The following is a 17,710-nucleotide window of genomic DNA, read 5'->3' as shown; positions in this document are numbered from 1 at the left end:
AACTTCAGTATTTATCAAGCAACCTTTGGGTGTTCAAGTGCTATCATTAGTGAATACACTGCCCTTGGCAGAAAAATCAGTCCTAGTTCTCCAGACACCCTAATGATCAATTACACGACATTCTGACCTACAAATCCAACTACTTTAGTTTGGTTATCATGAGTCAGTTCTCCTGTACCTGGGGAAGCTTCTAAATCCATTTTTTTCTTCTCTCGCAGAGCTGAGGGGTAGTCTTTTGACTCTGGTAACTATCTGATGGGCTAGTTAACTCCTTGAGATCCTTTAAGTTGATTCAACAACTGCTTTGTTTCTTTTTCGCCCTGCCAAACTTCTTGAACGAAGGGTTTATAAAACCAGGTTTCCCTATTTTCTCGCTCCAAATCTTCCGTTACTTCATGTGGGCCAATTTCCTTGAGTCATTCATTCAACCAATACTGAGTATTCCAGGCACTGTGGCAGGACCCAGACTGCTCGAACAAAACTGGTGTTGCACTCAGGTCTTAAATTTCAGTGGAGGAAAGAACAAACAACAAACAAATAAGTATGTAAAGTAATATCTGTTCTTGTTTTGAGTTGAATTGTGTCCCCTTCAAAAGTATGTTGAAGTCCTCACTGCCAATAACTGTGAATGTGACCTTCCTTATTTGGAAGTAAATTCTTTGTAGATGTAATCGAATTAAGATGAGGTCACACTGAACTAGGGTGGGCCCTCTTCCAATGACTGGTATCGTTATGAGGGAAACCTGGACAGAAAGAGAGACACACAGGGAAAACACCATGAAAGGCGATGGCAGCGCTGCAAACCAAGAACACCAAAGAATGCCAGGAAACACCAGAAACTGGGAGAGGAATAAGAACAGACTTTTCCTCAACAAACCCTAACAACACTTTCATTTCAGACATCTGGACTCCAAAGAATAAGTTTCTGTTGCTTTAAGCTATTCAATTTGAGGTAATACATTATGGCAGCCCTATGAAATCAATACAGCTCTGAAAAAAGTAAATCATGGTGTACCAAAGATCATGGTATAAAAAAATAAGAGAATAACAAAGAAGTATGGTACTAGCTTTTCATAAAAGAAAGGTCTTTTCATGGAGGAAAAATCTGAGCAGTGCGCTGGGGAAGGCCAGTGAGCCACCAGATGGAGGGGTGGGGTAGAGATGACTATAGAGAAAGGTAACAGCAAGCACACAGGAGGAAGCCACAAGCTGGGAGTGTCTGAAGAACCACGTAGTTGATGAGCATGAAGAAGCGGCTGGTTGACGAGGTCTGAGAGCTGTGGTGAAGGGTTTTTATCTTACTTGTGATGGGGACTAAACTCATGAAGATGTTGAAATGCAAAGGTCCTAAATGGTCCTCAATGGAAAAACCCTTTGACCTTTTTGTCTTTGTTCACGCTCTTGGACTTCTGAAGCACACAGATCTTTACTGCCTCCTCTCTTTTGAAACTCTCTCTTTCCTAGGCTTTAATAAAACTCCAGTTTTACTACCCCACCGACCAGTTTTTTGGTCTACTTCTCTTTTTAAATTGCCTAAATAGGAATTTCTTTAATGTTCAATCTTTGGTCTTCTGCTTTTTTTTTTGTTTGTTTGTATTCAGAAAGTATTCTCACTCTATGGGCTTGATGACCTTTCCAATACTATTACCTCCAACACTATCCTCTGTCCTGAGTTTCAGCCCATGTGCTTACTACCCCCCAAAATATTTGGTCCTAGCCGTGTGGCTTGGTTGGCTGGAGTATCGTCCCGTACACCAAAGGGTTGTAGTTTGATTCCCAGTCAGGGAACATACCTTCGCTGCAGGTTCAATAAGGCTGGGATGCCTACCGAGGGCAACCAATCGATGTTTCTCTCTCTAAAATCAATGGAAAAAACCTATTATCGGGTGAGGGGGAAAAAGAATATTTGGACAGCATCTTAAACTTAACATACCAAGCTAGTCTTCCCTCTACAATAATTAGCTTGCCTTTTATGTATAAGATCCCTGCTTCTATTTATGGTATGTTATTTTCCCAGTTATCAATATTTGAATATTTGGAGTATTATTTCTCATTCTGTTCCACCCTATCAACCCAACAATCTAATTCTTCCTTCAAAATGTTCCTGCCTTTCCATTTATTCTACCATAATCCAACTAAGCCATTTTCTACCTAATTTTTGTTTAACCACAAATTTCATGGTTTCCTGTCTATTTATTCTTGCACATTATTCACAGTTCTTATTCATATTTATAAAGCCTAGTTCTGATCATGCTACTCTTCTCATCTTTCCTCTTGGCTACAGAATTAAATCCAAACTCCCTAAGTATTCAGAACCTTTTTAAGATGGTTGCACCCTTCCTCCAGACTCATACTTCTGGAATCATTTGACTACCTTTCTCTCTCCATTGCAACCTACTTCCTCTTTCTCCCTAATTGGCTGTAACCCTTTTTACTTTAAGATCCAGCTTAAGTCCCCCAACATCCACAACAGCATTTCATCCCATCTTGCTCTTGGAAAGATCCTGCTGGATTTTTAAACGGATTTTTAAAACTTGAGGTGATACATATAACTACACTCCTCAAATTGGGAATACAGATATGCCCCTTTTGGGAAATGGGTCTTTTCCAAAGGGAAGGAGTTTCACTTCTGTTGTTTGTTTCATTAACTGTACTAATAATAGACATTTTATATACCTCACTGTCTTCCCTCATATTCTTGAGAACCCACATCACAAGTTTTTTCATACATCATCTAGCTAAGGGACTTGTATATAAGGATAGTCCTGAACAGAGTGACTGGAAAAATTCTAACTAGGTTAGGAAAATATTTAAAAAGGCTGCATCCCCACCAAAAGCTTTGAGTGTAGGGGAGGAGACTACACCTATCCTTGAATGTAGGCTTATTAGTAGATGCCACAATAAGAGTTTTCATAATTATCTTTTATAATTCTATTTTCACGGGTCTCTAATTTTTCCTGGTCGAGTAGGGAGGTTAGTCAAATTCTCAAGGGAATTTTTGAAGACTAAATGGATGTTTCAATAGCTGGGACAAGCAGGGTGGGGAAAGCGACCTGATGTTAAGGGTGGGGGTATTTACGCGGCTGGCAGGGTTACACCCAGTTATTATTCACTTTTTCTCTCCTCACAAAGTGTGGCTGCCTTCACTTTGCTTAGTTAAGCCTTTCTACCAACTTTGATCTCTTCCAAGAGTGAACAAAGTAACAACAAAAAAAAAGAGGATGAATATAGAATTTAATTTTTTGGAAGAAAAACCTTATCAACAATCCCGCTCTCAAGGTACAGAATAAAGTGCCTACAATGAAAAAAAGTCTGCAGCAATGATTCGTGCCTGAATTAATCACACACTCACCGGATTTTAAAATCTACCATCAATAAGAGCATAAATTCCTTTCTCACTCCAAACAGTCCCCGGAAGAGGAGACTAGGTGAGATTTTTAAAGATTTTTAAGAGACTAGAGGTTAAACTGTTTCTCAACAACCCTCAACCCAGAGCGCTTTAATGAATCTCCACCCTGACTTCCCCCCACCACCTGCACGTGTCCCTTTTAACTCACTTCTATCCTCTCAATCTCCTCCCAAGTCCTCAATTGCTTCTTCTGTTACCTGTTCACTAAGAATCGAGGCTTGGGTAAAACTGCAGCCGAAGCGCCGGCAGGCAAAAAACCGCACCAGACCCAAGGCTCCGGCAACCCGGGACTGATTCCACCACTGGAGCAGTGCGCTCCGCCCTCCACGCGGCCAAGGAGCAGAGTTCCGATCCCAACCAGTTAGCTCCGCCCACTCCCTAGCTAGGCTCCGCCCGCTGGGCAACGAGCTTTTTAGCCCTTGGCAGGCGCCGTAGTGAGCCAACCTCTCCTGGCCTGACTCTTTCCGCGCCGGCTGGAAGTGCGCATCTTGTGCGTGGTGTGTGGGCGGACCTGGTGCATCCAACGTCTGGCTCCCGGCCTCTGCAGTGGGAGCCCCGGAGTTACGGAAAGTGTCGCCTCCTAAATGTCCCGTCGGCTGCAGTATCCTTGCGTTCACGCTTCCTCGTACTGAGGCTACCGAGGCTGCGATTGCTTCGGCACCCGAGTGCGGACGGAGCAGCCTCTGTTTTTTGCCGATCGGCGGGAGAGTGCAGCGGGTCGCTGGACACTAAGCGGTGTCACCGCATCTCCCTCTTCCTACTTCTGTGCCACTGCCTCGCTCCACGCCTCCTCCCTAGCTGTGGGCAGATCGCTCCACGCCGCCGCAGCGCCTCGAGTTTGGGTAGCCTGCGGGAGGCACATACGCCCACAACCACTCCGCCCGGCCGCACCCCTGCCCAGCATGTCCGCGCTAGAGTGGTACGCCCACAAGTCCCTGGGCGACGGCATCTTCTGGATTCAGGAACGCTTCTACGAGTCGGGCAACCGTGCAAATATCTGGCTGGTGCGCGGCTCCGAGCAGGACGTGGTAATCGACACAGGCCTGGGACTGCGCAGCCTTCCTGAGTACCTGTACTCCTCCGGCCTCTTGCAGGACAGCAGGGCCAAAGAGGATGCGGGGTGCCGGCCGCTGCTGGCGGTGGCCACCCACGTGCACTTCGACCACTCCGGTGGCCTTTACCAGTTTGACAGAGTGGCGGTGCACCATGCCGAGGCCGAGGCACTGGCTCGCGGGGACAACTTTGAGACTGTGACCTGGCTGTCCGACAGTGAGGTGGTGCGGGCTCCCAGCCCCGGCTGGAGGGCCAGGCAGTTCCGAGTTCAAGCGGTGCAGCCCACCCTCATCCTGCAGGATGGTAATGGGCCCTCATGGGCGCACGCTTTCTCTTTAAGGGAGGGGATTGGGAAGAAACTGCCCGAGGGATGCATGTTGCAGATATGCGTGACTGTAAAGGGCTTGCTTTGTCACAGCGCATAAACGCCACTTTTGTTTCGCCCTTCCTTGAGTAAAAAAGCCCACTCGACCAGAGCCAACGCTGTCGCATCCTTCTCTACAAGACACCGGCTCTGGAACCGTGTAGCAATGCTGAGTACTCGAATGAAAACCGGCCCCACCCCCTAGTCAGTTTCCTGTGTAAGGTACAGGGACTTGTGACTAGAAATTTCCCATTCTTTTTCTGAACACCTGTCTGACATTTCCAGGCCCTTTACCAGCGAGATGATTTAAAGAATGACGCCTCAGAGAGTGCCTGCCGTGCTCTGTGCTTTCGATAACTGCTGACTTCATCTGTGGTGACCATAGGCTACGAGCACTTCCCACCTGTAGGCTAAGAAAGCCATTAGAGAACAGTGGCTCGTGAATTCTTCCCTTCCAGACAGGCTTCTGTTCTTCATGTTGCCTCACGAGAGAAAAATCTTGATAGGACACAGTAAAAGTAGAACATGTCTTGAAACTTCCACTATGACAGATGTCCAGCCTGGTTGAAAGCTGGGCCTGAGAAAATTAATAAGGAGGTTATTTCTGGTGATAGTGAAGTGCGTGGATACAAATGTGTAGGTATCCTTGGGCTTCTTTGGCTCTGTGAAAGGTAGGATGGGGTTTAGAGAGAAACTAATGGAATAAAACACAAGCAGGGACCCAGTCCTCCCAACCCCATGCAGGCAGTTAAATAATTGAGTTAATTAGACACACCAGCGATATTTGTATATTAATTTCCTTTATTCTTTTTAGAATACTTTTATTGACTTAATTTTATTCTCACAACACATTTGAAATGAGGCAGCTGACCCCCGCCCCGGCCAATTAAATGGCATGCCTAGAATGCACAGAGCAAGACAGTGACAAAATTAGGGTTTGAACCAAGGCACAACAGATAAAAGCATGTAGATTATACATAAATACTGCCCAATGAATATATTACGGTAATTCTGAGTAGAATGTGAAATCCCCTTCTTTCCATACTAGGCTTGAAACCATTTTGATGACCACTACAATTTATTAAAATGTTCTTCTATGAGGTAGAAAAATCCAGTTACCTCAGCACAATAAGGCTTACTTTATGACTGGCCAATATGACAAATAATGAAATATTTTACAAAAATCATTTTATCTTACAGATGAGATCCTGATCACTTGCGATATAATAAAAAAAAGCACAATTCCATACCTCACATCCCACCCAAAAAGTCTTTTCATTAAAAATTTAAATCTAAAGATTTTTTTTTAAAAGGTTTGGATGGGAGTCATATTACCTAATAACCTGAGGTGAAAGAAAAGTAAATTTAATGTCCTTTTATATTGCTGTATATTTAATGTACAGTAATGGTTGTACCGTAATGCACATAAATTTACATTAAATGTACTTTTAGTTACTATATAGTTTGATAAAGTGGATAGTTGTAGAGGTAAGATTTCCATGCAGTTGATGGGTATTCAGACTAAATTTTTTCTGCTGACCAGACCAAAGAATGTTGACATTAGTATTAAAAATATATTTAAATTGTCTCAATGGATAAATAACTTCTATTGACTTTTGCCCTCTGCCAGCAATAGGAAATAATGGTGAGAGGAATAACTATTTCATAGATGAATAGTCCAAGCAGACCTGCATATCATGCCTGAGGTTACACAGCCACTTTGGAAAAGAATCCAGAGCTGGGACTAGAATCCAGGGTTCCTAAATACCAGTTGTTAGTAGAATTATGGCCTTAAAATTATAATGAAAGCATTTTGGAGCTGAATGAGGCATGCAGCTACCTGTGTGGTGCTTTAAGCCTTTGAAGGTGTGAAAGGAAAGTTTAATGTTTACCAAACACTTTGAAGGTGATAATGCTGTATTGAATCAAAAAAATTTTTTAAATTAGGAGCTCAATGTCTCACCCTCTCCAGCATTACCTAATTTCCTCTCATCTTGGGAATATTAATTTCCTGTTTCTTCTGAAAGGTGTGGTCTGATAACTTGCTGTTATAATCCGGATGCCTGGAAGGATATATAAAATATTTATACTAAAAATTCACTCACAGTTATATACATATATCAATAGCACATACCCAAACAGCATAAAGTCTTCATTGCTTTGGTTAGAACATAAGGAGCCTGAAGTCATTATTTTATTACATTTTATTTAAGTGAATGAATGATTACCTGTCATGGAGAAATGTACGGTAAATCTGTGCACTGTATTACTAATCCAAAGGCTCATTTGTAAATGAGGGAGGGACAAGGACAAGGAGAGATCATCATACAGTACATCATCTGATGGAAAAACAACTCACCCCACTACTCATGAAATAGTATCTTCCTAGAAGATAGTACACCTATCTTCTGATCGGTTGATATAGCACATTCTTGAATGGACACACATTTTTCCTATTTTTGACAATATTCAAGTGACAGGAAGTGCAGGCATTTTGGTTCCTACTGTGCATATTTAAACAATTTGCCCAGATTCACCAATGTACAGGGTAGGCCAAAAGTAGGTTTACAGTTGTTAGTATGGAAAATAATACAACAAGTAATAAATAAGAATAAACTCTTTTTTTGTATTCACAACTCTAAACCCACAGTTGTATTAGAGCAGTTGTTTCAGGTGCACTTGAATCATTTGGGGACTATAAAAGAAAAAGATTCCAGAAAGGTAGCAGATGGAATAAACACATCTAATTTGACTCTCAAAACTCCACTAAGACTATTGTAAAAAGACTGTGGTTTTCTCACACAGAAATCCACATTGACTTGAGGAACTGTTTCCAATGCTGGCTATTATTAAACATGATGGTTGAGTTAGCAGTTTCATCATATTCCAGCGTTGGGAAATCAAGAGCTGATTCAGTTTGCATTGTAGGAGCCTTGAAAGGAATTGGGAATAGCTAGTATCTTAGTGAGGACAAAGGAAAGAATACTCCTAAAATAAGTAGAATTGGTTGGAAGCCATTTACGAAGCTGTTAAAAGTCTAGAACCCTATTCCGAAGAGAAAGCCCATCCAGTTATAGTTTGTTCTCTGAAGAGAGGAAAGCAGGGTTTTCTTGATTGAGGGATGCCAAGTCCTTTGAGCACAGAGGCTCAATGGAAAATAGGAGGAATAATTATGTGTGTATTCTCTACTAGTTCCCAGACAATGAGAGCCAGGCTTTTACTGCCATCCCCAGCCCCGTAGGAAATTGAAACAATCTTATCTGAGATGTCTGCCCAGATATAGAGAAAAGACTAACATGCTGATGTCTCTACAGTGAAGCCTGTAGGTCACTAGGCTCCATGTACGTGTTTCAAGCAGCCTTTTCACCCTCTACTCTTAAACAGGTTATGCTTGGTTAAATAGGCAACCAAGCATAATGAAAAATCTGGGAAAATCCTCTAACACTATCAAATACTAAAACAGCATAAAGCAACTTCTGAGGATAGAACTAGCAATATCATCAGGGGACTACAGAAGGTACTTGCATTCAAGATATCCAAGAGAAAAGAAGATTCTTTCAAAATAAGTGACAGATAAAACAGTACACACAGAGCACACATGGCTCTTGGAATTTTTAAACCTCTGAAAAATTTAATAGATCCAGAAGATAATGTTGAAAACTTACAAGAAGAGTAGATAGGCAAAATGAAAACTAGAAACTCTAAAGGACCAGTTTAGAAAATCCAACATTGGGACAATAGGAGCTCAGATAGAATAAAGTGGAAGAAAGCACAGTAGAGATAATTCAAGAAAATATCCCACAGCTAAGGGATGTAAATTTCCAGATTGAATCAACCCACAGATTTCCCAGAAAAATGGATAAAAGCACATTCAACCCAAAGCACATTATTGTAAAACTTCAGAATGCTGGGAATCAAGTTTCTGGAAACTTAAAAAAGGTTATCTATAGGGATCAAAATAGTTTTGGAGCTAGAAAAGAATTCTTAATGCCTTACTTGAATAACAAAAGATTCTACATCCATTCCACTAACAAAGTCACAAAAAGTTACTTTCTACATGCTGTTACTTAAGAACGTTCTCTCAGATATACCTTTGTCCTATTTATTCCCTTTAAAACAAGGGAGTCAACCAAGTGGAAGACATGGAATGCGGGAGATCTAAAGCAAGAGAAAGTTGAAAAATCAGAATATGACAAATATTATAGTCTGACAATTATAATAGCCCAAACTTAAAGGGCTCCAGATTGGAACAGTTGAATCATTACTCTTTTGGAAGATGAGAAGTTGAGAAATGTATACATGTGTGGTAGTGGTAGGTGAGGAGTAAAGAGAGCTGAAAATCCTTTTATTTCTTAGTGGAAGTCAACAGATAGTCTAAGAAATTTAAAAACCAAGAAATAGTAATAAATGAATGAAAGTACAGTTGTTCTAATTGGTAAGTCAACACATGGAGTATAAACATTTAAAGATAACTACATTTAGTAGAGGCAACTACTAGGAAAACAACTGAAATGTGGTTGCCTCTTGGGAGCAGGATTGGACATAGAATGGGTCAAAACTTTTTCTTACATTTAAGACCTGGAATATTTTATTTGAAAATATTCAAATAAATGTACACACATTTACATAGATTTATTTGGTTAAAATGAAATAAAAGTAAATGGCTGAGGATGCAAAGATAAGAAAGGGTATTTGAGAAGCCAAGAAAACTCTAGAATGGCTGAAATCAACAAGAGGGTTGGGGTAAGGTCTTGGAAGGATAGTGTAGGTGTGTGTATGGATATATTTCATAGGCAGTTCTGGTTTGTATAAGAAAGCTTTGGTTGAAATTATGTGAGCAGTATAAGCATATGGAACGGTAATAAAGGCACAGGGTAATGGCAGATCTAATGATACCCACTTTTGCCTTATTGTTTACAGTTAGTATGTGTTTTGATAGGTGGACACTTACGTCTTTTCTGTTGCTAAATACTATGAATATCACCTGGACATAGCTGAAGATCAATAAGACTCCACATTGGTAATTCTTCAGAGCACTTTTTTAGGATCACACCTTCCTCACTCCCCTCCTTTCTACACACTTATAAACAAATGGTCTTCAAGAACTCTATTTTAGGTCAACTTAGCTGTAATTTCTTTACTGTATCTGCCAATCATACAGTAAGTGGCAGTAGTTTGTGATTCCACAGAGGCATCTTAAATTGGGAGCAATTATCCTGGAAAGGAATCTGGCCCCTTACGACTGGAATGTTGGGAAATCTGAGAGTATCTGATCCCATCTCAATGTAATCACTGGCATTCAAGACATGACAGGACAATCCCTGCTCTCATCCCTGGCTTCACTGATCTGTTTTGTGTCACTACAGTTTGTTTTTCTGAAAATTTTCTGCAAAGGCAATTATAGCCTTTTGTGTCCATCTTCTTTTATTTGGCACAATGTTTTGGAGATTCATCCATGTTGTTGTATCCATTAATACTGCCTTGCCCTGGCTGAGTAGATCGGTTGATTACAGCATTTTCCCAATATGCCAAGGTTGTGGGTTCTGTCTCGAGTCAGGGCACATATAAGAATCAATTAACGAATGCATACATGAGTGGAACAACCAATTGATGTTTTCTTCTCTTTTTCTAAATCAAGAAATTTTAAAAAATTCATTCTTTTCCATTGTCTAGGACTAATCCATTTGTGGACATATCTATTTACCATTGATGGAAATTTGAAACTTTCTAGTCTGGACTGTTATGAATAATACTGCCAAGAACATTTGCATATAAGACTTTGTGTGGATACATATTTTCATTTTCCTTGGTAGATACCTAGGAATAGAATTCCTGAGTCTTACAGTAAGTATATGTTAGTATTAAGACAGTGCAGACCTGTTTTCCCTTAGTAGTTATACTATTTTACGTTCCAGACTGCATTGTATAAGGGTTCCAGTTTCTCCACATCTTTGTCAACACTTGATTTTGTTAGTCATTTTTATTTTAGCCATTCTAGTGAGTGTGTAGTAGTATTCATTATGGTTTAATTTGCCTTTCCCTAATGACTAATGGTGTTGAGCATGTTTTCAGGAACATATTTATTAGTCAAATATCTTCTTTGTTAAAAGGATCTATTAAAATCTTTTCTCCTTTTAAAAAATCAAGTTTTTGGTTTTTTATTATTACAAGTGTAAGAATTGTTTTATATAATGAATTATATTGTGTAATTTATCAAATACGCAATTTATATTTTCTCTTAGTGCATGGCTTATATTTTCATTCTTTCAACTCTCTAACTTGGATGAAGACCAATTAGTCATTTATCCTTGTTTTGTTTTTTTGTGTGTGTGTCTTACGTAGGTGCTCTGTGTCTAGCCCAGGATCACAAAGATTTTTTTTTCTAGAAGCTCTCACATTTAGGTTTGTGATCCATTTTGAATTACTCTCTGTTAATATTGTAAAGTAAGGGTTGAGAACTTTTGTTTTGCTTCTTTGCATGTGGAGCCAAACATGCCCCATTCCAATTTGTTGAAAGGCTGTCCTCATACCCATTGAGTTATCTTGGTTGACTCCTTTGTCAAAAATCCATTGACCATATATATGTGTCCTTTTCTTTGGACTTCATTCTCTTCGATTAATTGTGTGTATCATATAGCCAGCACCACACTGTCTTGATCATTGTGACTTTATTATAATTTTTAAAATTAGGTGATATAAATATTTCAACTTGGTACCACTTTTTCAAAATTGCTTTGGCTGTTCTAGGTCATTTGCATTTCTACGTAAATTCTAGACTCAGATTTTAAATTTCTACAAGAAAAGCATATCAAGATTTTGATTGAAATGCTGTTGAATTTATAGATCTACATGATAATTACAGAAGCCACTAGTGACATGTGACTACCTAAATACACGTTTAAATTAAGTTTGATTAGAAGTAAAATTTTAGTTCCTTAGTTATACTAGCCTTATTTCAAGTGCCATTAGCTGTATGTAGCTAGTGGCTATTGTATTGGAGCCATGTTAATATAGAACATTTTGATAATCTCAGAAAGTTCTGTTAGACATTGTATCTATAGAAAAAAATAGAATTTAACTACCACCTTAACAATTTTAAGTGTTTAAGTCAGTGGACATAGACTAACTCTCTTTTTGTTTAGGTCTTTTTTAATTTCTCTTGATAGTGTTATAGTTTTCATTGTTCAGATAAAATACCTTTGGTCTCTGTTTTTGGTATATGTAAATTTATACTTTTTATTTTTTAATGTATTGACCTAATATATATCTTCATATAATGTACCTTTTTTCTCTCTTATAAGAGCCCTTATTTTATCTGATATTAATATAGCCATTCTAGTTTCCTTACAATTCATATTTATATAACTTTTCCAACCTGGTTTTGTTTTTGATCTTATAGTTCCTTTTGTATAGACTGACATATATCTTCCTTTTTAATATCCAGTCTTAACAATCTCTGCCTTTGATTAGAGTACTTAATCCCATTGATATTTAATGTAATTATTGATATAGTTGTATTTAGATATGCCATTTTGTTGTTTACTGTGTCCCATTCTTGATTATTCCTCTTTTCCTTCTTTATGTTTAACAAATCCTGTTACACTATAATTCCTTATTAACTTTGTATCTGTAGTTCTTTGATTTTTTTCTGTGTATTTGCACCAGAGATAACAGTATGAAACTTTTAACTTATGGTTTACATAGGTTAGTACTTTTGTTTAAACCCAGAAGAATAGCAATTTTGCACTTATATTGCTCAGTTTCCTCCCCTGTAAAATAACTAAGAAAAGTATGAAATTTTACCCTACTTGCAAGTTACTTAGTTGTTACTCTGCCACAGTTTAATGGATTCTGACAGAAGACGTGAGTTTCCTGGGTTAAACACTAAGGGCAGTTTATTACCCACAGCAATAGCAGCCTTCAGAAGATTATCATTTTTACCAATTCCTCAAGCCTTGGTTCCCACAGGGTGACAAAACAAGGGACAAAAATATAATGCTGTTCACTAGAGCAGCATTCATGAATTGTGTCACCACGATACTGGTACCATGGAAGTTCTGAAAAATAAAAGTTTTGTGTTCCAATAAGTTTGAAAAAGTGTACAACCACATATCCCTCATGTGCGAGGCCTGTCCAGAAAGTATCCAGCCATGGACTATGCCAAGAAGACACACACATTTATTGAAGAAGATACAAGATATAAAAAAACATGGTACATAGGACAGTGTTACCCTTCAAAGTGGGCACCTTGGGACCTCACACAGTTCTCCCAAGCACCTCATCTGCTGTTCAAAACACTGCAAAATCCTATGTTGGAATCACTATCAGCTGCCTCATCAGATTTTTCTGAATCTCATCAATGGGAATCTCTGAAATCTCTTCCCTTTGAAAGTTGATTTTAGTTTTGGGAAATGCCAGAAGTTGCAGGGTGCCAAATCTGGGCTCTAGGGGTCTGAGTCACCTGGGTGACTTGCTGTGTCATCAAAAAACTCTGCACAAGACGTGATACATGAGCAGGTGTGTTGTGATCAAGCTGCCAATCACCAGTGGCCTGTAACTGCAACCTTATAAATCATCTGAATAGTTTCTGCAGGGAAATGTTCAAGCTTAATGCAAAATTTGATTCAGGTTTGTTGCTCTACTCAGTCATTTTGAATGCAATGGCCATACAGTACACAAGCTCACCCAAAGGTGTCTACCACTCTCCACTGACTAGTACAGCAAAGTTGTCATTGTTCATGCATGCATGTTCCAGTTTATTCTCCTTGGCTGCCACATTACATCGATGTCATTTAAACCATTCTTGTTACATTAACAATGGCTGGGCTTTTTTTCAGACAGACCTCAATGTATATTAGTATATTAAAAGCTCTAAGAAACTTTGGAGAAAAAAAGCTGCATCATTTTCTTTGAAGAGTTTCCAAAATTATTTGACCACCAAATCTTCTCTTTCATGTATCATAACAATCTGCAGAAATAGTGTTCCACATTACTCACTTTGGCAAACACTGGTCTAGCAAGTAATAGAAATAAAATACAGGCAAGTTATTTTTAAATCATTAAGAAGTATATCGTTCACCAAAAAATAAGTAAAAGGAATGCAGTACTTTAAAAATAAAACTAAAATAAGTGTCATCCTTCCTGACCTCTTTGAAACCATTTAATGTTCTATTTAAGTAATTGAAGTCATACACCACATGTTTATCTGTAAACTTTGTTTCCATTTGTAGGGGATGTAATCAACCTTGGTGACAGACAGCTCACTGTTATGCACATGCCCGGTCACTCCAGGGGCAGTATTTGCTTACATGACAAAGACCGAAAGATTCTCTTCAGTGGAGACGTTGTATATGATGGATCACTGATTGATTGGCTCCCATACAGCAGGATAAATGACTATGTTGGAACCTGTGAACGTCTAATAGAACTAGTGGACAGAGGTCTGGTAGAGAAGGTGCTTCCTGGGCACTTTAATACCTTTGGCGCTGAAAGGCTTTTTCGACTGGCTTCTAACTATATTGCAAAAGCTGGGATATGTCACAAAGTTTCTACTTTTGCCATGCGATCTCTTGCTAGTATAGCCCTACGTGTAACAAATTCTAGGACCTCACCCTAGTACCTATACTGATAACCTATTTAGATTAATTCTATAACTTAATCCAATTCATTTTGTTCTGGTTAAAATGATTAATGGTGAGCATTTCAAAAAGTGCTATTATACTACTGTTGTATATTAGAGAAAAAAAGGTTGAGAATTAATGAGCCAAAAAAAATTCTTAGTTCAATTTTTTCTTTCTTCCAAATAATAAACCTCTTCAGTAAGATTATAATTTGCCAAAGCTGTCATCTTGTAATAGTTGCTGTAGAAGTGACATAAAAGTATGCGGGGAGGCAAGGAGACATTTTGTAGCAGAACTGTCCTTGCCTCCCATTTGTCTTATTTTACTTCCTAAATAACCTAGGGGGAAAAAAGGCATAAAGAGTATTATGTTTATACTCCGAATTTGATATTTTTATTATATTATTTAAAGGTAAAGGTTTTGGGGTTTAAAATGCATTAGAACTTCATACAAACAGACAAGCTAAGATTTAGAATGACAGCTAAAACAATCCATAGTTATGATACAGAATTTTTGTGCTTCATTTTATTTATTCTTAATGTAATTACTACCTATGTTATATGTTGTGTAATTTTACTTACAAAAGTACAACGAATTTTATTTTATTTCAAAGCTTTAAATGTAAATTGCAGAGTGCTTCAGTAAAAAGCTGTTATATATTGTTGTTATTATGTATGTGTATTATTTTCAATCATAAAAGTGAAATTCAAATGTCTGTAATCTAACAACAAATTGTCAATTTCTCAAAAGGACACTGTCAGGTAAACCTGAAAAATACACACATTGAGAATAATTTTTATTATATCCTATTTTGATATTAACAGCTATTATGAACAGAATTTTACTTGTGAAACAGCAGCTTCAGTATGTGTCATATTTTATAGTACCAAAACAACTGTAGAGATCTACAACATCCTGATCTACATCATTCTTTTACTTAACATACTTATGGACCACAGAAGGCTTATCAAATTAATTGCAAACTGTGCATTAGCTATTGACTTAGAGTGAATTGCCTTTTTAATCCTGATTCACAACACCTATTCCTGTTCAGTATTCCTTGTCTTGAATGAAATGAAGTCTACATTTGTAAAATTATGGTAAATATTTTACCAGTATTTGGTAAAATGTTTTGGTTTGGTGCTCTTAATAGTTTATTTAAGAAACCTTTGGACTATTTCATAAAGGTTTTTAAAAAGTTTTTTCACTGCCTTTTTATTATTGACATGTCCAAGGCCAAACTGAAAGTTTTGAAAATCAGATTTTTAGTTTTAGGAAGGTTTGACAATCGATTTCTGAAAAATTATGAAGTTTTTCCTACCCTACACTTATCCCAGGTTCTTTAATCTTTTATTCACTCAACACACATGTGCACACACCCACATGCATACACACAGTCACATACATACACACATACATACATACACAGCATTGTCTAAACACTGTGGAAACTTAAAAAATCAAAGAGACTACATCCTAGCTGGAAGTAGAAGGCAAACTATGAATAATATTATATGCAGGTTGAAGTTGATACAAATTAAACATGAGTGTCAGAGACATAAATGGGTGGCTGTGAAACTTGGTTAGGGAAAGATGCCTATAGGATGGGTTTTGAGTCAGATTTGAAAGGATGATTTGTTAGGTGGTCAGGGTAGAAATAAAAGATACAAGATAGGGATGGAAGCCTTGCTGTCTAGAGCAGGCTAGTCTCTTTAACAGTTTAAATTTAATTTTTCAGGAATGTCAGATCTTCCAAACACCAAGTATTTGGCATGAGAAAGATGAGTTTGTGATTGTATATGCAAGAATCATCCTTAATAACAGATAGGCTGTACTGCCACATGTGACCAAATGAACCTTTACTTAAAATCAGTTAAGGAGGCCATGATTGTTCAAATGTAGTATATCATGTGCATTTCTCTGATAGTCATTCAAGGTAGTAGGTCTGTTTCAGTTGATAGTGCAACATCAAGAATATAAATTTGGTTCAGGGCAACTATAAACAATCAATGAGCCTTAAATATAGCCATTATTTTTATATTAGCACAAAAGAAAACCAAAAGTCCTTAACCACTGACCATTTTATCATACCTTTTTTTAAAAAATCAGGGTATAGTAGACACTAACTTTTACTGAGAATTATTAAAACCTGATGAAGTCTTTATTTCTTAAAAGTGCAATTTTTCAAAACATTTTTACATTTTGTTTTTAGATTGTATCAAAACATGAGGCTGTGATATTTTACTATTGCTTCAATATGAATAAATTGGAGAAAGCATCTAGCATTCACTTGGTGCCCATGCGATGAATTTTAAAATGAGCATTATTTAATTGAATCCTGGACCCTGCGCCAAAAAGTAATTGACCAGCCAGCCTCACTCAACACAACTTTGGACAAAGCTGGTAATTGAACACAGGTCTGTCTGCCTCCTAAATTGTGCTCTTTCTCTTATACCTGCACAATAACATAAAATTGGCAAAATGTAGTTTTGATTTCCAACATGCCACGTGTGCCAAGAATAAAATGATGTTAAAGCATAATAATAGCATATTTTAAAAAAGCTATAAAAATATATATCACCCTGACAGTGACCCTTGTTGTAATTTATGTTTTTTGGAAATGATAGCATGTAAGTATAATTCAAAATTGTAAAAATGTAAGACATCAAGAAATAATTTTTATTATTTTATTGTTAAAACTGAATCTTGGAAAATTATTATTTAGTGTTTCCTTTTCATTGAGAGGTCTTAAACACAAACCTTGTATGTTAGCCTAATATAGGTAAATAAATGATTATGTGTAGTTCTTATATGGATAGTAATATGGATTTGACATGCACAAGTTGTTCTCATAATTTTCAGATATATGTAAGTAAACATTTGTGTGACAAATATTAAAGTGGACATTTTATTTCAATCTCTAATTGGTATTTTTTATGATGCTAACAAATTCCCATTTGATTTTTTGCAAGGATATTTACTATGTGAAGAGCAGTTTTGAAAAACTCGTAATAAGTAAGATGTAAAATCCATGGGAAAAGAGAGAATCCAGAAGCCAAAAAGTACCCACCCAAATAAATAAGCCTTCAGTACTTAGTTCATAAATATGAATTTCAAATCATTGGATAAATATGGACTATTCAATAAGAAAAAGATTAACTACTGTAGGAGAGGAAGGATATTTTCTCTACCCTCTTAGGTTCTGTGGCTGAGCCTGACAAACTTACATGAGATATTAATGTTGAATCCACCAACCACGAGAAC

At 37.7% G+C, this 17,710-nt stretch overlaps 2 protein-coding genes across 8 annotated transcripts in view; one reads left to right on the top strand and one right to left on the bottom strand.

Moving 5' to 3' along the window:
* Positions 1-3,738, bottom strand: part of POLR3G (RNA polymerase III subunit G) — a 34,417-nt gene extending 30,679 nt beyond the window's left edge. For 4 of the 7 annotated variants that reach the window (XM_037032070.1, XM_037032068.1, XM_037032074.1 and 1 more), the window contains exon 1: positions 3,558-3,738. The gene's annotated coding sequence lies outside the window, so the exon portion shown is untranslated. The remainder of the gene's footprint in view (positions 1-3,557) is intronic. The other 3 variants (XM_037032071.1, XM_037032069.1, XM_037032073.1) reach the window with 1 other exon arrangement.
* A 154-nt stretch (positions 3,739-3,892) lies between these two features.
* On the top strand, positions 3,893-17,363 carry MBLAC2 (metallo-beta-lactamase domain containing 2). The gene is made up of 2 exons (XM_037032066.1): positions 3,893-4,765; positions 14,057-17,363. The coding sequence occupies exons 1-2, from the start codon at positions 4,312-4,314 to the stop codon at positions 14,440-14,442; spliced, it is 840 nt and encodes a 279-aa protein (XP_036887961.1). The 5' UTR covers positions 3,893-4,311; the 3' UTR covers positions 14,443-17,363.
* Positions 17,364-17,710: the final 347 nt, after the last annotated feature.

The sequence above is a fragment of the Sturnira hondurensis genome, unplaced genomic scaffold (genome assembly GCF_014824575.4).
Source record: "Sturnira hondurensis isolate 20B ecotype Veracruz unplaced genomic scaffold, ASM1482457v3 Scaffold0021354, whole genome shotgun sequence".
Taxonomy (NCBI): Eukaryota; Metazoa; Chordata; class Mammalia; order Chiroptera; family Phyllostomidae; genus Sturnira; species Sturnira hondurensis.
The sequence above is the reverse complement of the archived record's forward strand: the minus strand, read 5'-3'. Positions and strand labels throughout refer to the sequence as shown.

Coding starts and splice junctions, on each gene's coding strand:
- MBLAC2 (XM_037032066.1), top strand. CDS start 4,312: ATGTCCGCGCTAGAGTGGTACGCCCACAAGTCCCTGGGCGACGGCATC. Junction 4,766..14,056: donor CACCCTCATCCTGCAGGATG/GTAATGGGCCCT, acceptor TTCCATTTGTAG/GGGATGTAATCAACCTTGGT.